The sequence below is a fragment of the Myzus persicae genome, unplaced genomic scaffold, assembly GCF_001856785.1.
Source record: "Myzus persicae strain clone G006 unplaced genomic scaffold, MPER_G0061.0, whole genome shotgun sequence".
NCBI lineage: Eukaryota > Metazoa > Arthropoda > Insecta > Hemiptera > Aphididae > Myzus > Myzus persicae.
Genome location: NW_019100852.1, coordinates 4590 through 15689, shown reverse-complemented (window position 1 = coordinate 15689; position 11100 = coordinate 4590). Strand labels below are relative to the sequence as shown.

General features: G+C 29.2%; 1 protein-coding gene across 1 annotated transcript; it reads left to right on the top strand.

Moving 5' to 3' along the window:
* Positions 1-858: 858 nt before the first annotated feature.
* On the top strand, positions 859-2739 carry LOC111026462. Its single transcript, XM_022304555.1, has 5 exons — positions 859-869; positions 1450-1933; positions 2012-2160; positions 2241-2394; positions 2521-2739. The coding sequence occupies exons 1-5, from the start codon at positions 859-861 to the stop codon at positions 2737-2739; spliced, it is 1017 nt and encodes a 338-aa protein (XP_022160247.1).
* Positions 2740-11100: the final 8361 nt, after the last annotated feature.

The following is an 11100-nucleotide window of genomic DNA, read 5'->3' as shown; positions in this document are numbered from 1 at the left end:
ATTTCTTTAATACGCAATGCTGTGTCCGACAACACAGTATGTGTTTGTCTTCTTTGATTTTGTCCGTGGTATACACGTGGATTGGAAAGCCCCGACGAACCGGCCTTGGCAGAATGTTTCCTAAATTTAAGCTGAGCCTCTGAAATTGTTACGAGGCATCGTTGAATGACCTACCCAAAACTAACAACGCCGTTGAAGGCTGGCATCGAGGATTCAGCTCTCTTTTAGGAGCAAATCATCCATCTATTTGGAAATTCATTGAGGGTCTGCAAAATCAGCAGAGCCTAAATGAATTCCAAATCAACCAGTACATTGCTGGATTACCACCAGCACAGGGACGACGGTGTTATCGAGACACAGCATTGCGTATTAAAGAAATCGTTGAAGACTATGAGAATCGCGACACCTCCGATTATTTGCAGGGAATTGCTCATAATTTTCAATTCCAATCTTGCTAAATGGCCATGCTTAGGGGGCACTCGTCGTATTAAAAAATGTCCTTTTTAGGGCATAAAAAGGCTCTTTTCAGAGCCAAAAAATATTTATTATTAAAAAAAACTAGGCAACACGAGTTAGGTATTTTATTTTTAATTATTTAATAACATAATTCATTTTCCATAATTTTCAGTTTCATATTAGTCCCAAAGAAAAACATTCGTTTTGTAAAAAAAAATACCATCGGCGTATTTACTATCGGCGTAGATACTCATCGGCATTTTTTCCGTCGGCGTAGATACTAGTCGGCGTAGATGCCGTCGGCGTAAATGCCGTCGGCGTTGATACCGTCGGCGTGGATACCGTCAGCGTCGATGCTATCGGCGTAGATACCGTCGGCGTTGATACCGTCGGCGTAAAGACATGATACCGAAGTAAGTATCTCTATATATTCTATTAAACTCGAGATTTAACTATACATTTATTGACTAATATTATAATAATAATTCAGGAATTATTTCCTATTCAAAATAATTTATTGGAAGAGGATGAAGTCAATTTTGAAAATAATTTAATTATGCTTAACCAGAGGGACATAGAAGCAGAAAATAGATTTTTGATGAACAAGTCAGGATAGGTCCAAATTGGGAAAAGGTATTAGTTTTTATGGACAATTTGTCAACAAAAATGTTAGGTAATGAAATATTAGCTTTTTTAATATTATAGGTACCATTTCAAAAAACCCTGATTCAACATGGAAAGGAAACTTACCTGATCCACCTACTCACATTTTATCTCCCTATGGATACTTTAAACAGTATTTTGATGATGATATTATTCAAAATTTATGTGAACAAACTAATATATATTCTGTACAGAAGTCAGGAAAATGCATTGCTACATCATCTGCTGAGATAGAACAATTTATTGGAATTCAAATGTATGTATTTATTTCTCACTTATAAGTTAATATAAGCCATTCTGTTTCTTCAAACCTCTCATGCTTTGTTTTAGGTACATGGGTATTGTCAAAATGCTATCTTATAGAATGTTTTGGAATAATCAGACCAGTTTTTCTATAGTTTCTGATGTAATAGCAAGAAACAGATTTGACAACCTAAGGTCTTACTTTCACGTTAATGATAATACTCATATGTTACCCAGAAAACATAGCCAACATGACAAATTGTTTAAAATCAGACCTTTTTTGAATGCTATAAGGGATAACATGAAAAAAGTTCATGTAAATGAGTATATAGCTGTTGACGAAATAATTATTCCTTTCAAAGGTCGCTCAATTATGAAGCAGTACAATAAAAATAAGCCTCATAAATGGGGAATCAAAATGTTTGCACTGGCTTCATCAAATGGACTAGTGCATGATTTTGAAATATATGTTGGCAAAGGTACTTTACCTCCATCGAACCATGGCCTAGGTATTAGTGGAGATGTTGTCATGCGACTTATTGAATGTATTCCAAAAAATGAAAATTATAAGGTAATATTTGTACTTCATAACTTGATTGTTAAAATTTTACATTAAGTTAACATAAATATACAATCATTTTTGTTTTAGGTATCTATGGACAATTGGTTTAATTCCTACAACTTGCAATGCAAGTTAAAATTTGTTGGAGTTCAAAGTATCGGGACAGTACGTTCTAATCGTATTGCCGGTTGTGTATTAGCAAATGATAAGCAATTGAAATCTGAAGAACGTGGCAAGTTTGATAGACAAATAACAATATTGTTGTAACTAAGTGGAATGATAATAAAATTGTGCATGTAATTTCAAAATTACAAAGGACCACTACCTGTGGAGAATGTCAAAAGATGGTCTGTTGCACAAAAAAAAAAGTTGATGTCCCTAGACCAGCGTCAATTGGTGAATATAATTCTTATATGGGAGGCATTGATTTACATGATATGCTAGTGGAGCTATATCGTGTAAATATAAGAGTAAGACGATATTATTTACGCATTGTGTATCATTTGCTTGATATGTGTGTGGTAAATTCGTGGTTACTCTATAGAAGACATTGTAAGCAGTTAAATGAAAAAACTATGAGCTTATTAAAATTTAAGTTAGAAATATCTCATGCTTTATTACAATGTGGAAAAGTTCAAACGCCAAAAAGAGGTAGACCATTATCTAACACACCACTAACTAAAAAAATAAGAACTTTTACTCCAAGACCAACTAACGATGTTAGATATGATGAAACTGGACATTGGCCAATTCGAGTCATTACAAAAACAAAGATGTACAAATTGTATTACATGTTATTCTACAACAAAATGTGATAATTGTGAGTTACACTTATGTTACAATTTAAAAAACAATTGTTTTTTAAACTACCATAAAAAAGTCTGAATATCGATCTAAGTAAGTACTTATTGTTATAATAGGAATATTATAATGTTATATTTTAAAGTTTTTATTGAAATTTTGTTTTCATTAAGTTTTGATTATTATTATATTTTTATCAATAAAAAGCAACAAGTCGTTGAATTTAGTACACAGTTTGATTTATATTTTATTTTATGTATATGATTTTAATCTAATCTAACCTATTGTGTTGTGTAATATAGAGTTTGATTTGGGGTTATGAGTTCACTAAATAAATTCAATTCTTGTAATTCGGAAAATATGCTGGCAAATAAAAAAAAAAATTTTTAATCGCTACTAAGTTTCCAGTGATAATTTTAAGCATCATGTCTGTAAAATGTTGGTAAGTTTTTCAAAAATTACAAAAAAAAATTTTTTCCCTTAATTTAACTCTACAAAAACCAAAAATGAGAACAGAAATTTTTTTTTGAAAAAATTTAATGTATTGGGCTTGAAAGGGTTAAAATAACAAGTTCTTACCATAATTTATAATAGTAATGGTCTTATTTTTTTAGGAATACAAATTTTATTGATCGTATCTTAAATTATTAATTTATGTCCATTTAAATATTTATAATTAATTCAATAAAATTAATTACAAATTTAGATTCTGAAGATGAAGTTTATAATAAAACCGTATCTTTGAAAAGACCAGCTGGCTGGTCACCATCTCAAAAGAAAAAGGGTAATTTAATTATTTATTTTAATTGTGTATAATTTAAAATAACAAATTTGTATTATAATTATAATAGTTTGATCTTATTCTAATTGATTTGTAGCAGAGAAAGTTCAGCTTAATTCATCCATTACCATCAAATCCATTAAACGACCAACAGCTAGTATTGGTGCTTCTATTCATAAGTCATCAATAGTAAAAAAATTGACTTATAATGAATCTCCTATTGAAAGCTATGTTAAAGGAATAATGAGTAAGTGGTAAAACAATGTCATATTTAGTATTTATTTCTATGAAAGGTTAAATAAAAAAAGTTATCCTTTGAAATACTTAATACTTTTTTTATTTGATGCATACCCCTATAATATAATAATATTTAATATTTAATAAATTATTAAATTAACTTATAAGTATTGATTAAAATATTTTATGTTTAAAAATGTATAGAATTATATCATATTTTTGTTTTAATGATCTCTTAAGCTCAGCATTTTATTGGTGTATCTTAAGCAAATATTGACAATATATAAATTCAATTTTCCTAATATGTTCTTTAAGCTATAAAATCATAACTTATTTAGTTATGAAAATCGTATATTTATTTTTTTGGTAGGTTATAAAATCAGTGGTGATGATGATAATAATGAAAATAATTATACAGCTGGTAGTAACAACGACAATCCTAATTCACTAAGATTGGCTGAAATCATACATAGTAAATATAATTTGATTACACAAATTATAACTTGTTAACACTCAATTGTATTTAGCAAATAACAAAAGTCCACAATAAATAATTGCAACACCGCTGGCGTCTAGATCATTGGTAGTAACTTCAGAACCAACTGAACTTGGTTAGTTTACTTTAATGTGCAGATTATGCTGTTAATATTCACCTAATTTGTTCTTTTATTTAGCTTGTTATTTATATCCTTTTCATTAATAATTATATTTTTCTTGTTTATCACGAATAGGTAAAGATTTTCAAAAAGAAGTTCTCCATACTCTGTCTTTCGTAAAACAAGAAATTAAGAAGAATTGTAAATAATCAAAGAGAGAGATCTTACTCAAAGATTTGATGTAATGGAAAGTATTTTAGAAAAAATGCAGTCATCGTCTGATTCTATGAATAAGTCTTCTACACCAATAACAGACGTTACGGGTAGTTATTCATTACCACTTTACCAGTAGATAACTTACAAGACCTTAAAATATATGAAGAACGATGGTACATTTCGCATTAATTTAGTAAGGAATTATATTATAATATTCAATTCCAAAATTAAAATAAATTAAAAATTATTCAATTTTTATACATTTCTATAATACCTACAGGTAAGTTAACTATCCTATTTAAGCGGTAAACATGTCAAGGCAGTGGTTAAAAGGCTCATGGGTAAATTATTTAAAGACGAATTGCTTAAAGACTTTTCATACACAGGAAAAAAAGGAAAAAATAAATTTTCAACCTTGACAACTTGTTCAGTTATATTTGTTAAGATTATGTATAGGTACATTATTAAAATGTTAACATTTTATAATATTATAATGATAACCTATGTTACCAGAGAAAAAAAATTAATTCAACACTACATTAACTACTACTATAAGCTCCCCAAAATGTATTTAATCAAGTTTTTAATATTTTTAATTTTGCATAATATATATATTTATAGTAGAGTTAGTTATATATTGGGGCCCAGTAATACTGACGGCTAATTTGGCGTCATACTTACAAAGCATAATTATACCACGCCAGCTATAATTGCTAGCGACCAAACTATTTTCATTTTAAATTCATTTATGAGAAAAAAATATCTTCATGCTTTATAAAGTTATGATCTGCAGTTATTTATACCAAGGCTAGCATCCACTTATCATTATGAAGTTAAGATGTATTAAATCGATTAACTTTTTAAAAGTGTTTTTGATGTATTTATATGGTTTCAATACATGTTATAATCGTAATATATTTTTAATAACTAATACTCACTATTATGGTTTTTCAGATGCTGTCAAAACTGAAGCAAAATTTAAGCAAGTCTTACAAAATGAATTGGAAGACATAATCAAATATATTCTTGCTTAAGCACCATTCAATATCAAGAAGCAAATTGAAAAAAAGAACTTACATTAGTTTACTAAATAAATAGTTTAAAAAACATTGTTAAAATACACATAATTTTTATTTATATGATACTTAAAATAACGTTTTCATACATTTTTAAAAAAGTTTTAACATCAAAGTAGATGTAGAAGATAATTTAGACTTCTGATTTTTTCTCAGTGTACTCATCATTTAGTAATTAAAATTAAAAAAAACTTACAATATTTTTATCGTCTTAATTGTGGTTGATTTTATATATTTATATTATATTCAGTGGCAAAAATCCTTATTTTTAGGGGGGGCCAAACTTAAAAAATTTACCAGTCGGCGATTTTTTTGAGTTATTCATACAATATATTATAGTATCAATTAATGTAATTGTATAAATAAATAATGTATATCAGCTACACAGAGCCAACAATCACAACACATACACAACTAAGTTTTTTATTTTACTTTTTTTTGTGGTGGAGGGGCAAGTGCCTCCATTGCTCAAGGAAATTTGCGCCACTGAATTGTAATATTATATTATGTTGAATCCCTCTCCTATGTTCATAATATGAATATAATTATATATCATAATAGGATGTATTATTATGTATGTATTTAAAATAATACAGTATTATATAAAATTATAAATTGTAACATTTATGTTTGATTAAACTGTATTTATATAATTCAAATGAAATATTAAAAAAATTACCATTAAATATTAATTTTCAATATTTATGAAAACTTACCGAAACGGTTCAAACAATATTTAATAGTCATTAATAAATATTTAATAACTTATCATCAACGAAAATTAAATATTTATTTTCAAATATTTTTTTAATTTTAAATATATATATGCTGTGTGGGCGGTTAATTGAGGTTCTACTATATTAATTAATTTAAGCAAATTAAATTAAATATGTGCATCAATATGTCGTTAGTATTACTTATTATGGGTTACTTATAGGATTACTAATCTTCTTAACATTTTTAAATATCAAATATAATTTTTATTAATTATGAAAATCAAATATATTGAATACTGTATATAATATAAAAAATTAAATAAACACAAAATTAGATATTTTGCGTTGTAATTATTCTCTGTTCGATTTTGACTATTGTATATTAACTGAAACATGGCTCACTGCAGATTTCTGTGACTCAGAGCTAGGTTTTACCGATTATCAACTGTTTCGCTTTGATAGGAACGAAAATACTAGTCNTATATTTCTTAATATCAGAATCGTTTTTCTTATACAATGATATTATACCATTGAATTCAAATTTCATACCATCCATTATACAGTGACTCACTTGTAACTTACTGTACAGCAGAGCATATTTTTTTAACTTACATCCCAAAGCCATTATTATTTGAACTTAATATATATTTTGTCACAAGATTTAGGTGATTATTATAGAACGTTCAATAAGTACCACTCATTACCTTTTGTCTTTTGTTAAGAAATTCATAGATTACTAGATAATACAGTTCTAGACTCTGCTTGTGACGGTCGTGTTTATCGCGCATCCGTCCGTTAACGTATAGTTTACGACTCGTGGTTTTAAGATAATATAATGTTATGGTTTTATGTGTATTATGTTCATTAACTATTAATAGAAACCAACTCTCTATCACCTGTTGTCTCTGTAATTTACTTTTTCATAAAAACTGTGTCTTTAATACTTCGGGTTTAAATTCGTGGAAGTGTTCATACTGTTCACAAAATATGTCTCCAACAGCTACAAAAAAACCTGTTAGTATAAGTCTTGAAGAACTTATTAAATCTGTAAAGTCTCTGGAAAGTAAGTTTACCCAGCATGAATCAAAAATTTCAAAAAAACTTGATGAGACCTTACAATTACTGAACAATGTTATTTCTGAAAATAACACATTAAAGGAAAAAATCTCTGTCCTCGAAAAAAAAATTACGCATTTTGAAAAAACAGACTTTTGTAGCGAAGTATCTGATAGAGATCGCAGAAAGTGTAATATTATTATTTTCAATGCCCCGGAATGCACCTCTGACAGTGCCCCTGACGAATTAATTCTAGTTAACTCAGTTTTTTCTTCCCTAAACTTACCCATAAAAGCTCTAAATGCTATACGACTTGGTAACAATTATAACAAACGTCGTCCGCTTAGGGTGAATCTACCTGATGTTAACTGTGTTAATCAAATCCTTAAAGTAAAGTCTAAACTCCGTAATATTGAAACGCTGAAACACCTAAATATCGATATTGATAAAACCAAGCTTCAGCAAGAACAATTCAAAGCTGTTTGGAACACGCTATCAGAAAGAAAAAGTCGCGGTGAAACAAACATTCGAATCGGTTACATTCGAGGCCAACCAACAATAATTTCAAAAAACTGAACAATACACGCCCGTCCAATGTCAATGAAGCTTCAACTCCGTTTGTATTTAAATATAATTTTAATTTTAATTTTAACCTTAAAAATAAGTTAGCGGATAAATTTATTAATTTCGTTGGTTACTACCAAAATGTACGCGGTTTACGCACAAAATTAGATATTTTGCGTTGTAATTATTCTCTGTTCGATTTTGACTATTGTATATTAACTGAAACATGGCTCACTGCAGATTTCTGTGACTCAGAGCTAGGTTTTACCGATTATCAACTGTTTCGCTTTGATAGGAACGAAAATACTAGTCCCCACCGTAGAGGTGGTGGTGTTTTTATCGCAATTAATAATTTATATGCCGCTAGAATGTTATCTGTACCGATAAATAATGTAGAACAACTTTTCATATTAGTATCGGTTGGTAATAAAAAACTAATTATAGGTGGTGTTTATATTCCCCCATCCAGTGGCCTTGATATGTACGACTCTCACATTCAATCTTTAGAATTGCTTTGTACGCAATACGCGGACTGCGAGTTTATTGTTGCTGGGGACTTCAATTTATCTTCTGCACGTTACGATCTCAATTCTAATTCCGGTGTCAACTTTTTTCCTACCACTGCTCAATCTGATTCTATTCTTTTCGGTTATTCGTATTTTAACTTCCGCCAATTCAATCCAATACTTAATTATAATAACTCACTATTAGATCTTGTTTTTTCATCCTTTCCTATGTTGTCAGTCTCGTTATCTTTAGATCCGATTGTCCCTATCGATAACTTTCACCCACCGTTAAGAATCTATTCTAAAATACAACGCATTTTTAATACTCTTCCACACAAAATTGAATTTTTTAATTTTAAAAAAGTGAATTTTATTGACATTATTTACGAATTAAATAAAATTAACTGGTCATTAACATTTTTAAATCTAGATATTAACACAGCCGTTAATAAATTTAATTCAATATGTCACGAGATATTATTAAAACATGTACCTATTGTTACTTACAATTATAATTCATTCCCAATATGGTTTAACAAAGAATTAAGACTGTTAATAAAAGAAAAAAAAAGAGCTCATTTTAAGTATAAACAATCTAATCACGTTTCAGATTACATCACCTTTTCTAATCTTCGCCTACAATGCAAACAACTATCTCGTTCCTGCTATATTAATTTCATATCTAAGACTCAATTATCATTGGTCAGTAAGCCAAAACAATTTTGGAAATTTATTAATGACCGCAAACAACTAAACACCTTCCCAAAAGTCATGTTTTTAAATAATAAAACTGCACAGGACGGGTTAAATATTTCTAATTTATTTGCAGAACACTTTTCTTCGGCCTACTCACACATTTTTCCTTCAACTGATGATTTAAAGGTTACGATCGCCGATTGTATTGATCTATCAAAAATTGACATTACTGTTCAGGAAGTTTTCTTAGCACTGGAAAAATGTAAACTTAATAGCTCACCTGGCCCTGATGGTATTCCGGAAATAGTTCTAAGCCAATGTAGGTATGCTTTAACGCTTCCTTTACACTACCTTTTTTCTCTGTCACTGTCTTCAGGCACATTTCCAGACTTATGGAAATCCTCTTATGTCCAGCCAGTTTTTAAAAACGGCGATCGCTCTAATATTATAAACTATCGTCCTATCAGCATTATGTCATCAATTCCTAAGTTATTAGAATCTATTTTACTCCCTAAATTTAATTTCTCTTTTTCTAAATATATAATTCCGCAACAATTTGGTTTTCGTCCACATACTTCTACTTCCTCAAATTTAGTTGTATATCATAAATATTTAATGGATGTTATTGAAAAAGGTGGTCAGGTCGATGCTATATATACTGACATTAGTAAAGCGTTCGACACTATTAACCACGCTGTGCTGATTCGTAAGTTAGAGCTGATGGGTGTTAATAATCTCATGTTAAAATGGTTTAGTTCATATATATCCTATAGATCTCAAAAGGTAATGCTTCACGGTTATGTTTCTAATAATATCTCTATCCCCTCAGGTGTCCCACAGGGAGGTCATATTTCGCCACTACTTTTTATATTGTACATGAATGACGTTGGCTTAGTTTTTAAACATGCACAGTTTAGTATGTTTGCCGATGATTTAAAACTATTTCATAATATTAATTCATTAGATGATGGCTCTAAATTACAAGACGACTTTGATAATTTCAAGGCCTGTTGCTGTAATAATGGGTTACAAGTTAACATCAACAAATGCAACTCCATCTCTTTTTATCGTAACAAATCTCCGCTGCATATTGCTTATTACTCCGACAATTACCTTTTACCTAAAGTAGACTCTATTAAAGATCTTGGAGTTATCTTTTCTAGTTCACTCTCTTTTACTGCGCACATTCAATCAATAACTATAAAAGCATCACGATCACTTGGCTTTATTATCAGAAACACTCGCGATTTTAACAACATTGTATCATTAAAAACTCTTTATTTTGCTCTAGTACGTTCAATACTTGAATATTGCTCTATTTTGTGGAACCCTTACCAACTTGTATGGATAAATAAAATCGAAAGAGTTCAAAATAAATTCTTAAGATTTATTAATACAAAGATTCCTAACAGTTGCATAATAATTGTTCATTGCTATGAACCACTTAGAAGACTGGTTAATATCAACTCTTTAAGCTCAAGACGTCTATATTTTGACATCATATTTATTTACAAAATCTTACATGGCACTATAAAAGATAGTTTTCTTCTCAGTCAAATTAATATATCAGTTCCTACATTTAATTCTAGAAGCCGGCCAACCTTCCATGTTTCTACTCACAAAACACTTTACGGCTTTTTTTCCCCTATAAACAGAGCATTAGTCTCCTGTAATAACCTACAAAACAAATTTGATATTTTTCATTCCTCTCAAAAAGCGCTGCAAAATATTATATTTTCTTTCTAATCATCTTTTCTGTTTAATATATTGTATACCTACAACCAATTATAAAACCAGTGTGTTAACTAATTAAGTTAATATTGTAATGTTATAATGTTTTATCTATGTATGTTTTTTGTTCAAACTAACTTAAGCATTTAATTATTCTGTACTGATTGCCTACGGGCGTGTATTTCAAATAAATAAATAAA

Excerpts from the sequence above, each read along its gene's own strand:
- LOC111026462 (XM_022304555.1), top strand. Across the intron at positions 2,161-2,240 it reads AAATCTGAAGAACGTGGCAA|GACCACTACCTGTGGAGAAT; the intron begins GTTTGATAGACA and ends AAAATTACAAAG. Across the intron at positions 2,395-2,520 it reads TATATCGTGTAAATATAAGA|TTAGAAATATCTCATGCTTT; the intron begins GTAAGACGATAT and ends TTAAAATTTAAG.